The sequence below is a fragment of the Rhopilema esculentum genome, chromosome 12 (genome assembly GCF_057945365.1).
Source record: "Rhopilema esculentum isolate cy_ngs chromosome 12, ASM5794536v1, whole genome shotgun sequence".
NCBI classification, from domain to species: Eukaryota; Metazoa; Cnidaria; class Scyphozoa; order Rhizostomeae; family Rhizostomatidae; genus Rhopilema; species Rhopilema esculentum.
Genome location: NC_142826.1, coordinates 5,992,200 through 6,016,131, shown reverse-complemented (window position 1 = coordinate 6,016,131; position 23,932 = coordinate 5,992,200). Strand labels below are relative to the sequence as shown.

Sequence of the window (23,932 nt, the reverse complement as noted above, 5' to 3'; positions counted from 1 at the left end):
CCCTGACAAATGCAGGTTATTTGAGGTTTATTAAGATTCACTCATGCATTCGATTTGTGCAACTCCGCTCGTTCAAGCATGAGCTATTTACAACCTTGCGGTGACAGCACCTCTTAGCTACTCGGGAATAATTTGCGGGCTTTCAATAAAAGTTCCTACGCGGATTTAGATGGAAAAATAACAACCAAAATATCATTTGATATTTGATGTCCAACTCAAGATTCTGTATAAAACTGGCAATTAAATGTTTGGTTTTTCTGGTTAACATGACGGCACTTTCGTTCTATTGTTATTGATACGTAATTGCTGATTGTTGTGTGTGAGGAGGAATCTTCCGGTGAAGAAATTCGCCAGATATCAGTCGAAGTGTAAAGTTTTACCAGTATATCTACTCGCAAAATTTGCTGTGAATTCACTTCGGCGTTTCAGATTACCTATTGGAAATGGAGAGGAAAATAATAACATGACGATGTTCTTTTTAAGGAAGGAAAATTTGTAATAATCTCATCGTGGCAAGCAAAAGGCCAATTGGCCTAAAATTTAATTACTCGAGCCGAGCTAAAAGCAAAAGACATGGCGAAGCCTGCCGGCTATGAACAGTTAAGCAGTGAAGAGGATCGTTACCAGGAGTTAGCTGAAGATCCGAATGCAAATGAGCAGGGTGAAGGATCGAGAGGTAACAAAGTCGTGATCTTTCGTCCTCCCGCCTTGATTTGCAGTATATGTGCACTTTTGTGCAACAAACAGCTATTAGTAACTCGATCTAAGTCAAGACGGGAGTAAAGAAATTAGATAAGCTGTTAATAGTAGTTTCTATATTATGTTATCAGTTTCCACTACCTCAAGAAACACCTAGCAACGAGGCCGAGACATTTGGAGGGCAGGATTCCTTTCTTCCTCGGTGCTTTATCTCCAGTAACTCTTCCGTATTCAAATATTTCCTGTTTTTGCTTTTATTAACAAGATCACCTAGGATCAGGGAACGCTCTCCTGCCAATATCAGGGACGACAGAGCACATTTAAAAGTGAGGGGCTCTAGAATGTGGGGGGGGGGGGCTCCTTTTGTAGTTTGCCACCATCATATTTGAAGCCACAACCTTGATACCATCCTTTAGCCAAAAAGTGAGGGGGGGGGGGCTACAACTTGCCTGAATATAACATCCCATGTCCACCGCTCACTTCAAAAAACAACAAAAACTCTTCTATCAATTCTGCTAGCTCCATAGACGTTGGAGGAGGAGGGGGTGGGGGGGGGGGGGGGGGGGTTGCATATGTAGCCAAAAAATTAGAGACTAACGCCTTTGTTTCAAAAAAATTTAGTTGCATGTTCTCCCTGTACCCCCTTGTTCCTATGTCTATGGTAGACTTAAACTTAAAACAGGCCGGTGCTCAGGATAAAGTGATTACTGAGGGTACAATAAAGGATACAATAAAGGGTACAATAACTAGACAAAACTCAGTGGTAGTTCTTAATGAAATTCTGGGGCGATTCTTGAAGACCACCTAGAAGTTATCTGTTAGCCCTGTCAATATATCAATTAAATTCTGCCCCAGAAAATAATTTGTATGAAATGTGACGAAATTTTGGGTGCAATTGTTGCCTAGGCTTCTGGGAGGGGATAGGGGCCAGTAAAGTTGCATCTTCTATTGTTCTGGCATTCCCAGTGCAGAAAAAATACTTTACAGCCTGGGAAAGAGGGGGAGGGGGCAAATTCCCTCAAGGCCTCATGGTCAAGGAGTTATTATAAAGTATTAAATTCCATTTCAAGAATGGAATTAATTAAACATAATAAAAGTATGCCCAAAAGTAGTGAACAGTTTTAAACAGTTCCAACAAATGACTGAGAAAGGACAAAGTCATAAAAATTTCCTGCTGTCTCTGCTTGTAATGGGTTTCCTTCTTTGATTTTGCCCTAGGGCCTCCCAAACCTCTTGGGAGACCTGATTGTTATGCAAAATATTTTGTCTCTTGAAAGCCTTGGCACATGTACACCCAAATCATGGTTGTCAATTTTATGTTCCCAGATGCATGAGGTCTATTGCTCTAATTAATTAGTTATTTTTTGCATTTTCTTTGTATCTTGCTTCTCTAATAGGTTATACTCACACAAAATGCATGGTACTTGGTAGATCTGCAGCATTTAAAAAGTTGCCAAGGCAGTGGTAGCGCCAGCTACTGTGAAGTTGGAGGGTTATTGGCTTGACCTTTAAGACAACTCTCTTTCTGCCTCCTTTCAGTGTTTTAAAACCAGGTGAATCCCCCTAAGGCAAATTTTAGAAAAAGATTGTTACCTACCCCTCCCCAGTGCATTTTTTCGATTTCATAAAAAATTGTGTGGACCATGTGAAAGAAATTGAGGTGAAAGAAATTGGGGTTTATTTACCATCATGTCATTCCTCGGTACTGCCTCCATGTTAAAGAATGTTTGGGTGGAATGTTAGATTGAATAGATGTTAAAGACAGTAGAGTCACCAGAGTATAAAAAAAACTGTGGTGGACAGAAGAAAATTGTTGACCATGCCTTTCAGACTCTCAGAAAATGTGGAAAAAGGCCTTTTTTAGTGTTTTTGATCTATTTTAAAATTTTTCAGAAGCCACTTCTTCAATTCCTTGGCTTTTGCCACTTAGCCACTCATTGTCCGTATCCCTTGGCTTTTTTGGAAACAAAATTAAAAACAAAATTGATCAGATCACCCTCAAAGTTATTTCAATGGATTTAAAAAAATTAGAAATTTGACCTGGGTAAACTGGGGTAGGGTCCACCCTGGGCCGATGCTACTGGTTAAAGACAGACTGTCAGTCAGCAAAAAAACCTCTGCCATTGACCAATAGCAACAAATGTAACACCAATTGACAAATTCTCAAATTCTCTGCGCTTATGCCAGTGAAGAATGCAAACAAATAAAGAACAATCCAGTTTGTGTTTGAATTGCGTTAAAGTAATACAAAATTTTGTTTTCATCCTTTTGCCAACCAAATTGCTTTTTCTTGTAGAATCTTCTCCAAAGAAATCAAGGGGCAAAGTCAGGGTAAGTCCGGCACAATATTGTCCTAAATCTTCATAGTTTTTAGCACCCCTTGTACTTGATTTTCAATAAGCATTATTTCAATGAACAAATTTTGATTTCACATTTCATGAAATTTGTATATAATTTCGTTTCCTTTTTAGACTTTTCTTGAAGAGAAAATTGGCTATCCTGTCCAGGTTTATTTCATTCTTGGAAATGAATTGTGTGAAAGGTTTTCATACTATGGGATGCATGGTAAGTCAGAAAGCCAGATGGTAAACAATTATTTGATATATATACCTATATCTAAATTTTCAAATCATGAAAGCTTTTAATGTCTGTTTTAAGAAATTTAATACTATTATTCCCCCAGTGATACTCTTATTTTAGGTTGTTTCTAAACAATATCCTTGTTCAGCCAAATTCTCTTTTCCATAGTCTTCAGCTCTAAAACATAGTTCTTGTAAACGGAAGGAGACAGTTCTAAATGATTGTCCATGCTATTGCTCAGTTTATTAGTGATGTTTTTAGTGTCCCAAAAATAGATATTTTATTATTTAGCACTTTCAATGAGAATCCTTTTTCTTTTCAATCAAGTTTTCTATTTTTTGGTTCGCATAAATAATTTTGTATTTACTCAGAACTTGTTCTATGAGAAGCCAGTGTTCTGGATTTTTATGTCTTTTCCATTCAAGCCATTCTTGTACTTTACCTCACATCCATGTTGAAGATGGACAAGGATCATGCTACTGAAGTTTACCATGCATTCAATATGCTATGTTATTTCAGTCCCATATTTGGGGCCATAATTGCAGATAGCTTCTGGGGAAAATACAAGTAAGTTTTATATTTATGTGTATTTTTGTAATTTATTTGGTACTTGTTTGTTTTCCCTGATTTGTGAAGTATGTTTTTCTGGAAAATAATGATAGCATTTGAAAATGGCATGGAAAGGGCGGAAACATGTCATACTAATGTACTTTTCTTCCGACACTGGTCAGAGTACAAGCGTCAGGTAATATCCAAAGGTAACCAGAATACCTTTCACTTTAGTATGACATGTTTTTGTTTTCTGTGCTATTTTCAAATTTTGTGGTACCAATTGCCTAAATTTTGTTGTACCAATTGCATTCAAGTACAAAGATGATTGCCAACTAAATGTCATACAAAGTATCAAAATCAAACTTGTTTTATGTTTCATGAATGTTATGATTTACTTTTTCTTTTAATTTAAAAAAATATATTATCAAAAGTTATCTCAGTTATTCTAATTTTGAATGAGAATGTTTTTTTTGCAGGACCATTTTGTACATTTCTCTTGTGTATGCAATTGGCAATATTGTAGTAGCCATTACAGCAATTCCAAGTCTTTTAAATGCAGTCAAACTGTAAGTAAAAACAGTTTTGCTCCATACCTTTTCTTGCTTAACTGAAGTTAACTTTGTAACTTAGCTAAAGGCAAAATATGTTTGATGCAAATATGTATAATAAATATGAGCAAAGTACTAACTTTTTACTTCTTCTGTCAAAAATGTTAGGCAAATGTATTGTTGATAATCAATGCTTGACAACTTTTCTCCTTTCAATGCTTTAATTGTGAAAGATAAGAAGTTCAGTTCAGCTTTTTTCAAGGAATAAAAAATAGACACTTGAAAAATATTGTGCCTAGGTCTTAGGGACAGTGGGGCTTTTTTAATGGGAAGGTACTTAAAAAATAGCTATATATTTATGAATTAAAACCTATTAATAAATAACTTTTAAAACCTCTTACAATAGGATGGCAAAGTGCCACATCAAAAGGCATCTAAGTCAGTTTTAGTAAAAAATGGAATAATTAGAAAACGCAACTTCAAGATACCTATCCTCAAATTAGCTCCTTGGGGGTTTATTTATTTTTAATATTTTTGGAGATTATAAGATTATTGTAGACATTAAGGAGACATTATTAAAAGACATATTTTAGTAGGAAGTTCTTTATGAAAATTTAATTAATTATCACCAAAAGTATGAATTTGTTGTGGTAATTCAATAAAACGCCATGGGCAACCTCAGATGGCAAAAATCATCAAATTGAGGGGTCCATTTCGAGAATTTACAGTAGCAGTAGAAGCTTATTCGAGGGGAGCTTATTGACAGTTTGTAGTTCTAGGTTGGGGGCTTATTCGAGAGGGGGCAATTTGAGGATTTATGGTAATTGTATCTTATTTAAAGAATGAGCCAGCAGGCTTCATGGGCTGCAGCTATGATATGTTTCTTTCAACCTAGATTTTAAGATCTACAAAGAGATTGAGTATGGCTAGGAATCAGCAAAATTCCATAGCTTAAGATCACCTATTGCAAAGGCATATTTTAAACAATCAGAGGGGCAATGTTGCCCCTTACATTTATGTATGTTGCTTAACCAGTTTAGCTTATATTTTTTTTAAATAGACCTGGAAAAAACTCTGATAACTCTTTGATAGAAATTGAATTTCATCTACATAAACAGGTTTTTTTTAAATCTTTGAAATAAGTCACACTTGTTGTAGGTGACTAAGTAAGTATACTTTCTAAAGATATATGTGCCTTTCTAATTCAGGGTTGGTCCCATGATTGGGTTGCTGTTGATTGCTATTGGAACAGGTGGGATAAAACCGTGTGTTTCTGCATTTGGTGGTGATCAGTTCGAAGCCGGACAGGTTTGTATTATAATGATGCATGCATTTTTAGGTATCTGGAACAAGTCACAAGGATAGTGCTAAGTTTCCACTTTCCTCCAAACACTGAATACCCCTTTAGGGTGCTAGCATTTAGCATACAGGCAATTTCAGTTTGCATTTTTCTTGCTCTATTAGCAATTGTCTTAAATTATGTTAATCTACACTTACTGATGGGATAATGTTGTTTAAAGTTTGAACCAAGACTAAGTTTCTTATTGTTCATCATCAGAGTGACATGGTGGAAGATGGGAAAATGTTCAGGGCATGTTGAGAGTAGACTGCTTAGAAAAATTGATTAATCTCTTGAAAACCATAATTTTTCTCTTTCTCAAAATTTATCATTGTTTGCTGAGACAAAGTTTAAAAAGATCTTGTTGTGGACTCTTGACACAACTTTGTTCGAATTGTGGAAAAATGTGTCATGTCATGTGATACTGAGACCACAAAGTTTCTGCAAGGCCTCATTGACTGATATGTGGATAATGTTGCTGGATTGTTGACTTGTTGTCCTATTTTTTTGCCTGTTGTCTGTCTGACTATCTTTAAAAATGCTACCTATGTCGCAACTTGCCTGGCTATCTGCTCTACAAAACAATTCTAGTATTTTATCAAAATTAGTAAAACGCTGACAAAAGTTCGCATTTGAGCAGCGCAATCTTTTACAGTCAAGAATCATATTAAAAAATACTTAAATTTTTTATCCTTCATATCATTAAAGATTCTATTCATATTATGTTTTTATTCTAACAGATTTTTATTTTATTGTAACAGGAAGACAAACTACAAAGCTTCTTCTCGATCTTCTACTTTTCAATCAATGTGGGAAGTTTGACTTCCATGTTGTTAACCCCTATTTTAAGAGGTACGTTTGATGTGACGAATTTTGTTGAGCCTTAAACAGGTTTTATTCAAGGAAGATTTATCATCAAATTTATTTTTAATCTGATGTTTTCTTACAGTGAGATGTCCTATTTTCTGATGAAGTACGACAGAAGTCGCTTCTGACTCGATTGTTGACGAGAACGTGTCTTTCCATCCTCATTGCGCTTATTCCTTTAGTTTAACAACATTCTCGACTCACTGCATTTTCTTGTCTTAGTGTACAGTCAAACCTGTATACCTACCTATGAGGTGCATCTCTTAACAACGTACAATCATTATCTTTCCTGCAAGCAATGCCTTGTTAAGTAACCCTTAGGTTTCACTCAGGTCTTTGATCAAGCTCCAAGATTATTTTTGTCTTTGATCATATTTTATTAAATGTGCGCAATCAACGTTCGTAAGAAGCCGTACTAGTGGCCCAGCGCTCGTGTGATTTCTCTTGAGCGAACGCTCTACAAACGATAATAATGAACAATGCTAAAAATATCCGTAATGTTTATTAAAACCGTATGATCCTGTTATAAGGCACCCTCTCATTTAAGGTAATACCAAATGAAAACGAACTGTTACGATGACCTTCAATGCATTCCAAGAAAGATTAAATACCCAGTATAAATATGCTTCCTTTATAAACTGTATGTACATCGCGAAGGTCATACAGACGTTATTGCCGGATGGTCACAATAAGTTGTTCCAAACCTTTTTAAAAACGCTTTAACTGCCAAGAAAATTTCAAAGTGTTAATTTAGTTCAAATACTAAATGCCTATAGTATTCCTAAACATTCGCCGTGAAATTGATTTTCAAATGCATTTTTCCGTTGAGATGTGGTTAATTCAGCTTACCTATATTCCGGTGTTTTGGTATACCGGTTTTGTATCGTCTATGTCACTTGCTTGGGCCACAAAAGATGTTTAGAAATGTGTTATTGATGAGACATTTATTCCTCACAATTTCCCGTTTTGCTCCCAACGCTCGCCTGGTTGGGTTTGCGCGAGTGCTGACGCGATCGCGAGTGATCGCTCGCGTTAAACGAAAAGGCCTGTAACACAGAAGCAAGGCAAACGGAAAATAGCATATGTGATCTGAACATTACTTGGGATTTGCAAAGTCATTAAAAACTTTCCGTTTTCAACAAAGAATTTGAATAAATTGTTATCGTTTCTTAGAGATATTGAAGGAAGATATTGGCTACAAATTTATATCAAGTAAATTCGCAAATTCACAAATGAACGAAAGAAGTTGTAAGGATCAGCTAGTAGGCGCTCGAGCAATCAAGCCCGTAAATTTCTGAGGCGCTCGCGCTCGATCGAGCACCTCTCATTCCAGGGCCTGGTTTCACTATAATCGTACTGTATTAATATGCTCTCAGATAGAATTATGACTTGATCACTGCTAATCTACTAAATCCGTGCATTTCAGGTGATGTTGAGTGCTTTGGGCATGATTGTTATCCACTTGCTTTTGGCGTTCCAGCCATTCTTATGATAATTTCTGTCGTGATTTTCGTCTGCGGAAGAAACATGTACAAACAATATCCACCTGAGGGCAACATCGTTGTTGAAGTCGCCAAAGCAGTTTGCGTAAGTTGTTGTACTTATCCTAAACATTTTATTTTTTCATCAACCTGAAGGATCAGGATAGGAAAATTAATATTTGATCAAAAACATTTTCAAAGTAAGGGCTGCCTTGATCCTTTAAGTTTTCAGTATTTTCTAACACTAATATTTTAAAGTCTTTAAATTTACATCTTATTTAAGAAACGATCATTTTATACAATTGGCTTCTATCCATTTTCAGTTTGCATTGAAAAGAAAAATAGCGAATTGTGGTCGCGGTGAAAAGAAAGAGCACTGGATGGACTGGGCAGCAGAAAAATATGACGTAATTAATCTGTTTGTACTTTTGTATTTGGTATTAGTCTGTTTCTGAAAGCCCAATTCCTTTAGAATTTTTCACCAGGTTTGAATCTTGTTTACGTCACTGAGGTATATAGTTGCAATAATTTCCAGAATTGAAAATCTTTTGAATGTGCAATTTTGATCAATGTTGTATGGTACTTATATCTATATATATATTTGTCTTTGTTCATCTTTCACAGGAGATGTTAATATCGGATATAAAAGCACTGTTTAAAGTCCTTTTTATGTTTCTGCCACTCCCTGTGTTCTGGACGCTCTTTGATCAACAGGTAGGCAAACTCGTTAAGTCCAACAGTCCTACATTTTTTCTTGGATAATCACTTTTACTCATTCATTAACTGAACAAAGCTGAAATCATTGTCGGTCACACACTACCTTATATAGATAAAAAAATAGGCTAGTAAATTGAAGTGCATTTTGTGGCATTCCTTATAGTCAGTTTTTTCTGGTTATCGCACAAAACAGAAATGACATTGTACCAACGTTATCCTCATGGTTGTAGTAATTGGTTTTTAAGGATTTCAGTAAATTGTAGCTATCCTCCTTTTTAATAATATAAACATTCCCTGTTGTTATGGCTAAATTTGTTGATGTTTACTATATCTTTCAATCTATAAAAATTTTCTTTGAAAATGTATACGAGAATGATAAATGTTTGGTAATGTTAAGATTATTTCATCTTTTAGGGATCAAGATGGACTTTGCAAGCAATAGAAATGAACGGCGATATTGTAAGCGCCATTTCCTTTTTAGTCTTTTATATTTTTTAAAGATTTATACCTCAGGTCGACATGGTATCTTACATCATTTTTGTTTGTTGTTGTCTGTTTTGTGGTGTTGTTATTCTTTGTCTTTTTAACGTAGACAGTTTTCCTGAATTATGCATTATTTGTCTTCTCTTTCTCCTTGGTTTTTTCTGAAAGAAGTCAGTGTTTTCGTTAACTGTTGATATTGTCCTCTGAAGGCACTTTTAAACATATGCTGTTTGCTTCTAGTAGCTTCATTGCGAAAACCAAAACTCCTCACTTTTCGTACCAATCCATGACGAAAAATCAATCAATGAATTTATCGCATTACATTTTAGGGACCACTTGGTACTTTGAAGCCTGATCAAATGCAGGTACTTGCGACAAATATATATACACTCTATTTTTAAAATTTCCTGAAAAAAATTATTTTGCTGTGCTCAACAAAGTTTTTCTCCGATATCTAGGTTTTGTTGGATTTTTGCGTTGATTGCCTCATATTTGAAGCCTTTTGAGGCTTATTTGGAGACAAGTGCAAATTTAGGGAAAATTGCTACCTTCCTTCTTGTAGAAAGTTTTCTTTGTTGTTGATGTCTTTCCAAGGGATTTATAATATCCTTGGACGATATCATGTGCACTTACTTGAACCGTCACTAAATTCAGAACAATCATTTTGTTGTCCAGTTTTTTATACTTTGGTAGACTAATTTTAATCATCCAGTGAACGAATCACCGCTCATTTAACTCAATAGAATCTTGCTTGACTTTGTATTCAAACGAGGACTTACTCATTCATTTTGGTTTTTTCAGGCTTTGAACCCTGTGTTTGTCATGATTTTGATTCCCTTCTTTGAGACTATTGTCTACCCACTCGCAAGGAGGTGCAGATTGCTGACAAAGTGAGCTGCTTTAACTTTTTATTTGTCTATTATTAGAGTTGCATTGATTAGAACTACTAATATTAGTTTTTGAAGTCTATTCTGGCCATTATCAAACTGGGGGATTCCCTTAATTATGCAGTGGTTTCCATCAGCTTAAAATTACTTTTACAGAGTTTAGAAGTGTCCACCATTTGATTTTCATATCGCTGGCTAACAATGTTAGGACTGAAACTGACGTATTTCTCAAAGGATTTTGATGACTTTAAGTTGGCAAATGAAATAGGCATTGCTGGCATTTGTTTTGTAGACTAGTTCCATTATTATCAATGTAAAGCATTTATTCCTTTCAATATGAAGGGAATAACACATAGACCTTTAATGTTCTTGAAAGCTTATATGCTAAAGAAGTTCAAAATTTTGTGTTGATTTTAATGTTATAGTTTCAAATGCGGGTTTTAGCTGTAAGAAATTTGTAGAGATGCACCGATTGAATATCTAAATCGCTAAGAGATAATTCTGCCATTTATGTGTAATGTTTCTCGAGGATAAGCTGTTGCAACCTGTAGGTGTCATGTTGTTTTATGCTTTAAATTTAAGCAGTAGACATGAAACTTATTTTATTCTTTAGGCCCTTGCAGCGAATGAGCTTTGGCATGTTTCTTGCTGCCATTTCATTTGTCATCGCTGGAATTCTTCAATCCCGGATGGAGGTTTGTTTGCAGTTATGATTATGCACTAGTAATCTATAGAAACAAAGCTCAGAAGTGCAGAGGTCAGAGCGGCAAATAGTGAAAGACATTTAAGCCACTCATAATGACCCATAAAGGAACCCAAATCACTTTTAATCTTGGAGGCTTGAAATAACAGTAAGACTAAACTGATTTTGTACAATCACCCGTGCCTTTTTATAGACGAAAAGGAAACTTTAGTTCTTGCTTTAGGTTTTAGTTCTTACTTTAGGTTTTAGTTCTTACGGCTTATAAATGATCTATTTGTACGATGTACGATGTAAATAAGCAAGACATTTGACATGCATAAGTACAGCGAATCCAAAAATAACTTAAGCCAAATTGATCAGAGCACGCGTACAAGAAATGTATTGAAAACCGCTCACGTGAGACCACTGTGCGCTGCTCTAGGATTTCACCGATTTGCAGAAAGGCGGAAACTGTTCACGTGTTTTTCTCTGTGCGCAATTTGATTGGTCAACCGCTCGTGGACGAGTGGCTGTAAGCCACTTTTACCTGTGTCAAATGCCTTTAAGCGAGGTTATATAAAGAACTCTTTTTTAGTTAACTATTTAGCCTTACCAGTTAAACTTATGCTATATCTTGATAACGACCAGAAGCTGTGAGAATAGTCTATCTACTTTTGAAATATGCATTCAGTATCATTTAGAATGAATTTACCATAGAAACCAAGAATAACCTTGAAACAGTTTGTAATTTATTCAGGTAAAGTAAGATATGGTATCTCTCTTTATTTTCAACTTTAGGATATTAAGGATTTTAACCTGTAAACAGGCACTGGTGGCAAAGTGAGGATCGCCAGTCGGGTCTTCTTGTATGCAAATAAGCAATCGTTACCCGACCTCTGCACCTAAGAAAGTTGGAGAAAAAGGTTTCTTGGGTCCTAGGCTAATTCAGATAGTCGATGAAATGTTTAACAACTGTTTCGAAAACTCATACACAGCTGCTATTTCGCAATCGCACTCAAAAACTCCTTTATTATATTTGGTTGAACTTTTCTGCTGCCATATTTTTAATTGGGCCCAAGCCCCAGCCACCCCCCCCCCCTCCCCTGCTGTTTTGATGCGAGACGGACCCTTGTTGTAACTTATTGACACTAGAACCTTCTTTTTCTTTTTAGAACGTCTCGTCCGTAGCTAAAATGCCAGCAACTGGTTTTGCAAACTTCCGTGTAATCAATGCAGTTCCGTGTGAAATTAAAGTCTCAAGTGCCAATCTTAAAAAGGACATCATCTTGTCAAAGAAAAGGGTGAGTCTTTTTAAGGTTTATTTGTTTAAATGCCATTGTTTCCTCGCTTTGTTATATCAACCTTCGTTTGCTTATTCCAACTGTTCAGGGAACTTATGCAGTCTAATCTGATTAGAAATTATGCCTTCACGAAGAAACCGATATAATCAAAGCTAATTCCTTATCATAACATATATTCACCTTCTTCAAACTTAAGTTGGTACATGTTGCTATTGCTGTGGACAATTCAAAATTGTAATTGATCACTGTCTTGAAACATTATCATCGTCTATTTTACAGGCAACTGAATACTTTGCAGTGCCAACAAAGCTAACCTCTATTGATGTGGAAACAGTCAACTGTGCCATTTCCTTGAAATCTAAGGATAAAGTCGAAATTAAAGAGCATTACACATATTCTTGGGTAGTTGGTTTGAATCACAGCGCCATAGTTCCAATACAGGTATGGTATCATACTGTGTTATATAAATTTTTACTAGCAATTAATTATTATCTTTTAGCCCTATATTTGGTGCCAGGTGGTCTTTTCATTTTGCATTAGAATGTTGTAAATAATTTTTTAATGAAGTAGAAAAATTATCATGATATGTTTCCTTATAGCCAACTTCGACTCTTAAGGAATTATGTCACGACGATTCAGGGGGTTTGATTTTTGCATTTCCTCTGATGGGATAATTGAGATACTCTTAAAGTAGGATCAGATACTTAGGGCTGCTTTATAGAATTATTCTAGCCTTGTTTTATTTTATGTATTAAATGTCTCATCGCTTGTTGTACCGAATTTTTGTGCGGAATTTACGCTTAGAAATGATGAAATAATTGCCAAAAATTCTCCTGTAATTTGAATATTTGGAAATTAAAGTGCAACGGAGAATGGCCATGAGTGGCCTTTTTTAATTCTAACCTCCCTGTGTAGAAAGCCCGGTGAAAACCTTCCCTGACAATAAGTTTTTTTGACCGGGGAGTCCCCTTTCAAGTTATCGAATAACCCGGGCATTTTTCATTCCCAAAGTCCCCTGCAAGCTGATATTTTTATCCCCAGTCAATCTTGTCCCTCTTTGACACGAAAAATCACATGGTAATTCTTCCATATGGTTGTTCCGTATCAATATGAGAGTTACCCATCTGATCCCGAGCACGTCGATCATGATTGCAAATTTAACCCTATTCTGCTAGTCCAAGAAAATGTTTCTATCCCCTGCCATATTTACCTGCTATCCCTGGTGAAAAATTCCTCGCCGGCTGATTACACGACGGCATTTTCTGGGTTAGACAGATGCACTATCTGGCTTACTTGTACTGTCAGTTTAAGCCAACTATAGTTTATTCTCTTTGCTTATGCTTTAAACCACACTAAGCAGGACTATTAAATTGCGTGTCTCATCTATTTTAAAGCTTCAAGATCAAGTAACTCCATTGGGAAAGGGAAGAGCATTGGTTCGTTTTGTTCATGTTGGTAGTACTGTTATGGAGGAAGTAACCGTGAAAGCAAATAAATCTGTTCAATACGACCTGAGTCCATTCTCTTCATATAGATATCACAAATTTGATGCGAAACAGTAAGTTGACCTCTCGGTTTGAAGCAAAGAAGTCTAGACTATCGAGTCTGTATTTTTTTCTGATTATGACTGTTAAGGCCAGATTTGATCAATTCCTAGCTCGTTGTAATTTCAATTTTCATAAGCACGGTCTATGAATTTACAAATAAGCACAATTATATTTTCAAGGACGCTGCCATCGGGAGCATTCATGATAGCAAACAAAGTAGCAATAAATTCATATCGATGATTGATCATTCCTTTCGTACACCCCATTTTGCCACTCAAAAAGGACATGACCCTAGAAAGTCACAATGCCCTTAGATCAGATTGTTTTTCTCGATATTTGTATTTTAAGTATCTGTGAATATCTCACATGATTCAAAATAGCTTCTCTTTCGTTTATATTAACGTCATAGTTTTACAGTGATGACTGGTGCTTTCAACTTGTTGAGGTTTGCATGTAATGTTTTATGATTTTAAGATTCATCAAGTACTTAAGTTCAATTCTTCTTTTCTAAATTGCTGTCTTACTTAATTCCTAGTTACAAGATCAGAGTGTCTGCGAAAGGGACTCAGGGAGCTCTTGCTATGGTAAGTGAGACGTTTTATAGTTTCGAAAGGGATATTTCTTGACCCTAGCCATGGTGATAGACATTTTTAGTCGGCGGCTTTAGAATTATTTGGCAAAGGTCGTTTTTTATTTCGGGTGTTTTCGAAACTCCTGCATTAATCAAAATGACACGAATTCTATTTTCTCTTAATGAAGAAAGGAGCCTATTGTCAGGCTTTCCGTTTATCCTTTCCAGTCAGTTTCCACTCTTGCATGGACATTGATTCTCGCCTTTTCGTTCATAATCCGATCTTAGATAAACTTAACAATGTTAGATGCAAAATAATGTTAAGTTTAATGTGTAATGCTTTCACCTGGAGTGCTATTATCTAAAAAAGAGTTTCTTTCAAGTTGGTACTTCTTTTGGTACCATAGTACCTCATAAGTCTGTTGGCACATAGGCAGTGGGTTTGTGCGTTGGTCCTTCTTTGGCACTTTGGTACCTTGCTGGTACAGTGTTAGTATGTTTGTTTATAGAGAGTGTGTTGGTACTTTGGTAATATGCTGGTACTTTAGTGCCGTCTTGATACCTATTTTGTACATTAGCACGTTGTCTTACGTTGGAATGAAGTAAATATGTTTAGGCTATAATTCCTTATGGGCTATACCTAAGAGAGATGTATTAAATAAATGTCAACTTAAGTCAAGTATAGAAGTTGTTTGCATCTCTTGTACGAAAAATCACAATTCATTTCTATCCATTTTAGAGGTTTTTTAATGATAGTATCTTCGTTACAATTACCAATGCTCCTGATTTTGGTCGTGGTTCGTCGCTTCATACAACAAGTATTTTAAAAAGTATTGTTTGATTATATTATAGAAAGAGCTGACCTTTGGCAATGGTGGCATCTATTCGGTGATAATTCAGTCAAATCAAGACAAAAGTAAGGCAAGTATCTTACAAGTTCAGGAAATCTGGAAATTCCTGTATAAAGGTTTTCATAGTTTACGTGTCCACGTGTCAACGAAAATCCCTGCACCAGTCTAGTATCTAGCGTTCTTTGACCTCAATTCAAGGATACCGTAAATCCTCGAATTGGCCCCCCCCCAGGGGGCTTATTTATTTTTTTATTTTTAGATGGGGCTTTTTCAAGGGAGGGCTTTCAAAATTATTGTAGACATTGAGAAGACATTATTATAAGACCTGTTTTACTAGAAATTTCTGTATAAATGTGAGTTTTTCTGGTAATTCAATAAAACGCCAAACGCAACTCAGATGGCAAAAATCATCAAATCGAGGAGTCGAATTCGATACTTTACGGTAGCAGTGGAAACTAAATCTAGGGGAAGGGCTTATTCGAGATGGAGGCTTATTAAAAATTTGTAGTTCTATGATGAGGGCTTATTCGAGAAAGGGGGGGCTTTTTCGAGGGGGGGAGCAATTCTAGGATTTACGGTATTAAAGTATTAAAGCTATATCCTATCCTCGGACGTAAGGTTTTTATCTGTGTCATAGCATATTGATCGTTTTTTGTGTTTTCCTTTAATGACAAAGTTCTTGTCGCTTTCACGTTATCATGAAAACTAAATGTAAGTCCTCTCTTTTGGAAATCAGTTCAAAGCCGTTATTGATGGGAATCAAACTTATAATGTACCGTAATGAGTAATCTACCGATTACGTTCTGAATCTTGTCTCGCGCAATTTAGTTTAATTTCTCATAATATTTGAGACGATATTAGACAGTCTTACAAATGATTATTTCGGATAATCAGGTGTCTCGTTTTTTTAAGGTGTCTCGTTTTTGACGGCCTCGTTAGCAACGTTTCTGTTCAATCAGTTATTTAGGAGTCAACCAAGTTGGTTTTTAGAAAGCCGTTTTTATTTATTGAATTCTTCTGTAATGCTACCATCGTTAGACTATTGCAGGCGGTAAAAGGATATCAAGATTTTTTTAGTTTCCGAGCCGTGCCAGATCATCGCAAAAAATATTCTGTAATGGTTTGCAATAATAGCTTTACAATGATTCATAGCTGATTTATTTCATAGAGACCGGCTGCCTGACTTTTGTGGTTTCTGTAGGCAAGCTATAACACCAGAATTTTAACAAACTGTGCAGCAGTATCTAAAATAGAGCTCGAAAAATTTTTTTAACAGTTTACAGTCAAAGATACAGTTTGGGCAACTCTATATTCTTAGATTTAGGGAAAAAATCATTATTTTGAGTTTTTAGATCCTCCATTCAAGTTGTTATCTTTGACTTAAGCTTTCAAGACGTCACTTCCTTATCCCGCTTCATATTCACGTATGAACTGAGTACCTTTTAACTGATACATCTCCTGAAAAAAGAATTACCCAACACTTAAAAGGTAACCAGGTATCTCAAATCTAAAAAACGGCCTATCTGATGCAGGATCCGTATGTTGACCTTGAACTCACACTGGAAACATTGGATCCGTAAGGTTAAATCTCTAATCTCCCGAAAGTTTGGATTGACTCAGTGAGTCCATTGAATATTGAGACAGGCCAGATACTCACATAACTTAACAAACATTTGATATCCTGACGAATTCTTGTAGTAGATTACATGGGCTTTCTGAATCTGCCAGGTAGATTTATTTAGTATATTTACTCATGTCACGTACCTGGTGACATCATCGAACGGTGAGATTTTTTCTTTGAACGCCAAATCCTCTTGTCTTGCTGAAGATAAAATTGGTTAATATCAATTTTGAATAGACCTAAATGTTATCTTTTTAACGCTTTGCTTATAATCTGATTTTGCAAAAAATAAAGACTGGAATAAATGGCGACATCAACAAATGAATATCTACAAAATTAGATTTATTTTCAATTATGGCAACGAATATGAATAAATTTGTTTGTGTCAATGAAGTGCTGAAGTAATAAAAAAATTGGACCTGTGTGGAGTACGAGCCACGTGTCCATAGATCGATTCACATCTTTTAATTATTGTTGACCCTAACTCAAAAATTGTAATTTCTGAAGTGTAGTGAATGGGAACGTAATTGCCTCGTATGGGCAATGAATTACATTGTGCTTATACATACAAAACTATGGACAACATTGATAGAAAATCTAAGAACAAGGACTTCTTTAACTTGTTAAAAAATGAACTGATTCATAAAAGCTAAGCATTGTGAAAATGTAAATGAACATAAAGAGAAATTGGATAGGTATCAAATTAATCCTTTTTCAGAAGGTCAAGGAAACACATCTGCACCTTATTCGAAATTGATGCTAAGCTTATCTCAGATGTTCTTATCTGCTTTTCAATTGTGGTGAAAGTGTAATTTCTCCGATCAGGAAGCTAAAATTTAAAACTGGCTAAAATTTAAAAGGCCGTCATCATCATTCGTACAGTTTCTCAATAGCATTCATCGTACATTGTAACAACTGTGCTTTTTTCCCGTGGTGCAGGAGGGAAGTACCACTTAAAACATTTATAAAATACTGGCTTCTGAGACTCTTAAAAGTGATTGAGCGCTTCAAACGCGCACTCAAAAATGTCTCTGAAGGCCGATTTCCATTTGACATTTTTTGTGCGCGCAGGTGTAGCGCCCAAGTCTGAGCATGCGTGATTAAAATCAAGTGGTCTCGATTTTGCGTCCGCTGGGAGCGCCAGAAAGTTGATAGGGTCTCAACTTTTTTGTGCGCTCGGCCACTTGACAGCAGCCCTTAGCTACGCATGCTCAAATTTGGGCGCTATACCCGCGCGCACGAAAAATGTCAAATGGAAATCGACCTTGATGAGATTAGGCTTGAGCGCCAAAAATGATAGTGAACTTGAAGTTGGATCTTAGGAACGCTTGCTTTATAAAACACAGCGTATATGAATGTAAGATGTTTCCTTTAATGGTATTGTAGTTATGATAATAATGGCGTCGTGTTTTTAATGCAAGCAAAAGTCGTAGTTGTTATTCATATCAGTTATTGCGTGTTTCTCTTTATAACAATCAATATATATTTTCTCCCAAACAGCTGCAAATAGTTAATTACGCTGACGTGTCTCCGCGACCTATTTCTATTCTATGGCAAATTCCTCAATATATCGTAATAACATCTGGCGAAGTTCTTTTTTCAATCACTGGCCTGGAGTTTGCTTATTCACAGGTATAAATTATTCGTGTCCTTTTTTAAATTCTCGATTTTTCCATCGAGTATAAACAGGGTCGTAGTTAATGTAAATAAATTTTTGTCGCAAATGTTGGCTGCCTCGCTAGAGCGAGTAATAAGAGCATCCAGGTACCCTAACATTTCTGGGCTGGGCAGTGACCTTTTTTTAGATCTCGGACATGCAGTTGGATGCCATAAATAAACTTTTTTAATTTAAATGACAAGTATCTTGTTAAAAATATTTTGTTCTAGAAACTGCATATTGCTATTAGCTTCTTTTTATAGTATTTTTCTCAACTCTTATTGAAGCCAATGTGTTTTGAATCAAATACGATAACAGTTACCTGTGTCCCCCTCACCCAATTTTCCTGTATATCCAGTGTCGTACCTTGATCGATGGGACCTAAAACTGGATGGGGGGGGGGGGGGGATAAAACTGAAAATTTACCGAATATCGCCAACAAATTATAAGAACGCAGGTTTTTCGCACCGTCCAATTCTCAGTATCGTAACATCTTCACATTTTTTGCTGATGGCCTTGTTCTCAATAATCATTTTTTCTCTCAATAATTCAGGCGCCGCCAAGTATGAAATCGTGTATCATGGCTGCCTGGTTACTAACAGTTTCTTTTGGGAATCTTATTGTTGTTATCTTGGCTGGTGCAAAGTTAACTGAAGATATGGTAGGATTTTGCTTATTATTATACAAATTAGAATAAAACCCTACTTTAACCTGAATTTAGTTTTTTAAATAAACATCCTCGATGAGAGATCAATGGTTAACACCTATTTACAATTAGGCGATATTTGTTTAAAGTTGCTCAAGGAAGATGACTGTTTATACTCAGCTGAGAGTCCGTTACAAGACCTAGGACCTCTAAACAAGAAGCATTTCTGTCCAATTGGGAGTTTTTCTTTGGTTAGCATTTAGGTCAGTTGATGTATTCCTAAGATTCCTTGATTACACATTCATTGTGGAGCCTCGGTCAGACCACAACAGCCCCATCCCGAACAATGGTAGCAAAATTGTGGCTCCCTTATACATGTCTACATAGTCTTCAGAGTTTTTTCTGGCAGAAAGAATTTTGCATGCTTCAAAAAGCAAATTTCTCTGGAGACCTTAAAATAAAAAGTTTTAGTTTGATTCTTCCAATCCAATGTGTTATCGATCTTTGTACCAAAATTTTTGGTTTTTTGAATAACTTTCAGTTCATTACTCTAAATTTTTAGCTTTAAAGATCCGTCTTACCTTTAAACCTTTTTTAAACGCGTGCAAAGTCACTATTTGTGGCCTCATTCAACTGAAATCATGCGATTGGTGGAAAAAGACTTGTGCGTTCAACGACACACTTCCTTTCTTGACAGCTTGTGAGAGGTCCAAGGAATAGGAGGGTCCAAGCGAGAAACATTATTAAAGTTTGCTGGACAAATTTAAAACAAACATTTTGTTGTAGAATGTCTAATTCCATCTGAATTCACCAAGACGAACGGAATACCTTCGCCATGATTGAATGAAGCTTCATTTCCTTAGCCTAGACCAAATTAACATAAACTTATCGTTTCGATTGTCGGTATATATGCTGAAATATAGCAATTGTCCATTTCATGTTCAGTAAATACGCTCAGAAAATACAATTTATCGAGCTTATCAATGCACCGGAGCACCATCCGCCATTTTCCCGATGTGCAAGTCAGGCTAAAAACGCACAATGTCCTGTGTATTTGGTTTGTTTACAAAACCGTGACACAGCCCCTTTAACTCTAGAACATTGCTTCCTGTCGTAAAAGTTTTAATTCAAACAATTCTAACGGCTCCTGCTAGATACCGTTAAACTTCAGCTTTTTGCATAGTATGCCATGTTCAACCGTGTGCCAAAATGCCTTTTTCGGGTCGATAAAAACTAATCTTAATAGCTTCCTGAAATCCAGTGAGTGCTTTTAGGCAAGCATGGTCATCTAGAATAAAGTTTACGAAAGCTGGGGAGAAATATCTATTATCATTCATGTCTTAGCACGATTGGTTGGTCACATATCTTTCAAAGAACCTTGAGATGCCAGGTAAAACTGTAATAGGACGATAGTTAGACTTTTCAGTTTTCTCCCCTTCTTTGAAAATTAGGGTAACTCTGACCAATTGGAAAAATTTCAAGATTGCAGGAAATTCCAGTAACATAGCATGCTTAAAGAATTTTTCAGAGTACAAACTCGGATAATGACCGAAAATAAGCTGAAAATTTATATCCGGTTTTGGATCAAAAGTAATTTTCGACCCCGTTTAAACTGTCCCGGGACAATTTTGTACCGTTACGGTTCGCAAGTGTTTACACTGTTGCGGTTCCAAATTGTTCCGTTTAGCCGTTCCGTTTACACTGTACGGGTACGACCTTAATTTAATGGTAAAACATTGTTTAGAAAAAGCTGTATTTAGTCAACCAAGGCTTTTATTTTGCTGCCGAAGTCAACAATCGAATTTTTATTGAGAGTTAAAATGGAGCGGAAGGCCGATAAAATCTTTACTTGGACGAACGACAAGGTGGCTTTAATTTTCAGTGTTATTTTAGACTACAAAACTGCAAAGTCCAATCAAGGCTTGGACTGGGAAACAATACAAGCCTTTTCTGTGGTCGTCTTTTCTTCAGAATTTCCTTTTCTTCAGAATTTGACAACGTAGTTATGCCACAATCAAAGCCTCGATTACCTGAAACAGCCATACAAAAGACCTCTTTGTGAATCCGTGACAAAATCGTCTCGGATAGGTGTTTACACTGTCCCGTGCCAAAACGGAACCGTGACGGTACAAAATTCGTTCGCTTTCAAAGCAGGGTCAAAACTGTTCCGGATAGCAGAGCAAAATCGTTTCGGTTCCACAATAATGGTTCCACAGTGCTAGTGTAAACGGAATGGCGAACCGTGACAGTTTTGGGTCTAACAGGACAGTTTTGGGTCTAACAGGACAGGAAATTGGAATTACAGCAACAGTCTGTAGAGCACTTTATACTTCGAATTTAGTCTAAGTTTCTTGAAATTCAATTTTCAATTTAGGAATTGGCCACTTTAATTCCAGAACAGTGCGAAAGGGTGATAACCTCGAATTGGCGCTAAAATTGATGAGGGGCATGTTTGTTCCTTCATTCTACTAGCATATTGGGGTAGCGACGAATTTTAGAGGCAAGGGTGGGTTTGGAAATAGACAAAAGTGACAGTTCTGTCCCCTCTTCTGAGAAGCACTTGCCACTCAAAGTTCTACGTAGTTATTACTTGTTGTCATACTATTTCCAAAACTTGTCTGGAGTGTGCAATCTGACCAATACTGGTCATCATTTGACAATAATTAACCCTTTTTTTAAACATTTTCTCTGTGTTTCTTGTCAATTCTTCATTCCATGAGGCATGTGACACGAAACTTCAAGACGATTCAGATAAATTATCACCAAACATCTTTCCAGATATTTTTGTATAACGTCATGCGATGTTTTTTCCTAGCTCCCCCTGGAATTGATATAAAGGCTAATCCCTTCTGGAAATAGTTTCCATCTCCCTAGGAGTCATTATGAGTCACTAGGAGTCATAAAGTTTCTTTCAAAATCTAACCAAAAATTGAAGTTATGCGACTAGACTGAGGTTTATTTGGAAACCGGAAATTGATTGGTTTCATATCCGTTGGTTACATTGATTAGTACCCCCGAAAACTTTGATTCATCCTTCTACAAACACAGAAGTCAGACTTTCTCAACTTTTTTAAATCAATAAAAAGCTTATTTGGATTATGATGGATGGAACTGACGCAAAAATCTTTACTTTAGCCAAGACTAAATGTATTTTTCAGCCAGTAAATGATAACGTAAAGGTTGAAGACTAGCAGTATACATAGTGATTTTTTGTGAGCTTTATGCAGTATAAGACGCGTTAAAAGAACGCATACGATCAAGATGTTTTTCCCTGAGATGTAGTCTGCATGGAAAGGTAGCTTTAAGGGATTCTGTAGCTTTTGTCAATGCAGATTTTGCAGAAGTGATTGCCCATTCATTCGCTAAGAGAAACTCCCATCTTTTCGAAAACTTCAGTTAGGAAACTCCAATGGGCTTTGTTTCGAGTCAAAACTACAATGTTTGCTCCAAATCTCTTAAAAGTAGTTTCTGCAGCATGAGAAAACCAATGGAAAACATGTTTTAGTTGTTGTTTTTGATAAGTCTGAACTTTCACGGATTCACTTTATTCCAATTTGTAATTATACCAATAACCACGATAATATTTTCGCACTCTCTTTCGTAGGCCGAAGAGTTCTTCTTCTTTTCTGCATTTCTGGCCGTTGTTGCTACAATATTCAGTGTCATGGCCTACTTTTACAAGTATGTCAATTATGGATCAAGTCGGAATGAAGGTGAATTCGAGAAGCTGATCAGCAATGACGACATTCAGCTAGAAAAAATTGGAGATGGTGAAGGCGATAACGCAGATGAAAATAAGGAAGATAAATAGGTATTTGTTATATAGCTGTATAATTGATATGTTAGGTGTTGGGAATCTTGCTGTCTAAGAAAGATAGTCCGATTTTGAATAACTTTTCTACTTCACTAGGCCTCTAACGTTTTTTTGCTTTCTTATGGGTAGCCTTTAACTGGCTCACCAATCAAGTGGGATGTAGCCTGCATGGAAGGAAGCTTTCAAGGAGTTTTGTAGCTTTCAATGCAAGTTTTGAGAAGTGATTGCCCATTCATCCTTTAAGTGGAACGCCCATCTTTTCGAAACGAGTCAAGACTGCTATGTTTGGGACAAATCTCCTATGCATTTTGACAAGCACAATTACATTCATGAAAGCCGATAGTTACAGCCCACGAATAAAAAATCACGAGTGGCTTGTCAATGAACCCATGACATTCTTAACCCTTAATCATCTAAGTCCATTAAATTTAATGTAGTAAACAGGTCCCAAGTTAAGATGGTTGTTGTTGGATTGGGGCATCATTATGGTCAGGCTCCCACAGACACTAAAACGGTGTTGTTTATCTTATATCATTAACACAAGTTCTTCAAAAACAGGTTTCATGTAAAGCACATTCTCCGGAAATATCTTGACTTTTTATGAATTATGGTTCGTATCTAAGGCATAATTTTATGGGCATGGCTCTATAGAGGGGACTCGTTAGTAACAAGGTACCTCACCTTGAACTTCTAAACGTGTACTTTAAGTTTATAAATTACATGGTGGATATTCACGAAAAATATTGCTAATGATTTAATTTCGTTACTGGTAACCTACTTTTGCAAATCAAGGATTTGTGATTTAAACTTGTGCATTCAGCAATATCATTCTAGATTACCACTTTGTATGTCTAGCTACTTATAAAATGGATGTAAATTATAAAGACTGCTAATATTTTATATTTTATAATTTTTTGTCAGTTATTCTTGTAAAAGTTGAAATGATAAAAATAGTACCGTCAATTTTGGTCATCTTCTCTGTCAATGCGCAATTGCTTTTTTCTTTTGTTGAACGCTTAGCTTGCAAGAATGGTTCCACTTTGCGAATGTGTTTTACGGCTGCGTTTAAACTTTTGTTGCTAGCTTTAC

General features: G+C 36.1%; 1 protein-coding gene across 1 annotated transcript; it reads left to right on the top strand.

Moving 5' to 3' along the window:
* The first annotated feature begins 78 nt into the window (after positions 1–78).
* LOC135681801 (solute carrier family 15 member 2) lies at positions 79–23,812 on the top strand. Its single transcript, XM_065196423.2, has 22 exons — positions 79–676; positions 2,996–3,030; positions 3,171–3,264; positions 3,705–3,846; positions 4,308–4,397; positions 5,588–5,687; positions 6,480–6,570; positions 8,012–8,172; positions 8,390–8,473; positions 8,691–8,780; positions 9,198–9,242; positions 9,596–9,631; positions 10,068–10,156; positions 10,767–10,848; positions 12,008–12,136; positions 12,416–12,577; positions 13,531–13,694; positions 14,219–14,267; positions 15,107–15,175; positions 18,227–18,358; positions 18,937–19,044; positions 22,634–23,812. Exons 1-22 carry the CDS (start codon positions 574–576, stop codon positions 22,838–22,840), a joined length of 2,262 nt encoding a protein of 753 aa, XP_065052495.1. The 5' UTR covers positions 79–573; the 3' UTR covers positions 22,841–23,812.
* The last annotated feature ends 120 nt before the right edge of the window (positions 23,813–23,932 follow it).

Coding starts and splice junctions, on each gene's coding strand:
- LOC135681801 (XM_065196423.2), top strand. CDS start 574: ATGGCGAAGCCTGCCGGCTATGAACAGTTAAGCAGTGAAGAGGATCGT. Junction 4,398..5,587: donor CTTTTAAATGCAGTCAAACT/GTAAGTAAAAAC, acceptor TTTCTAATTCAG/GGTTGGTCCCATGATTGGGT. Junction 15,176..18,226: donor CAAATCAAGACAAAAGTAAG/GCAAGTATCTTA, acceptor TCTCCCAAACAG/CTGCAAATAGTTAATTACGC.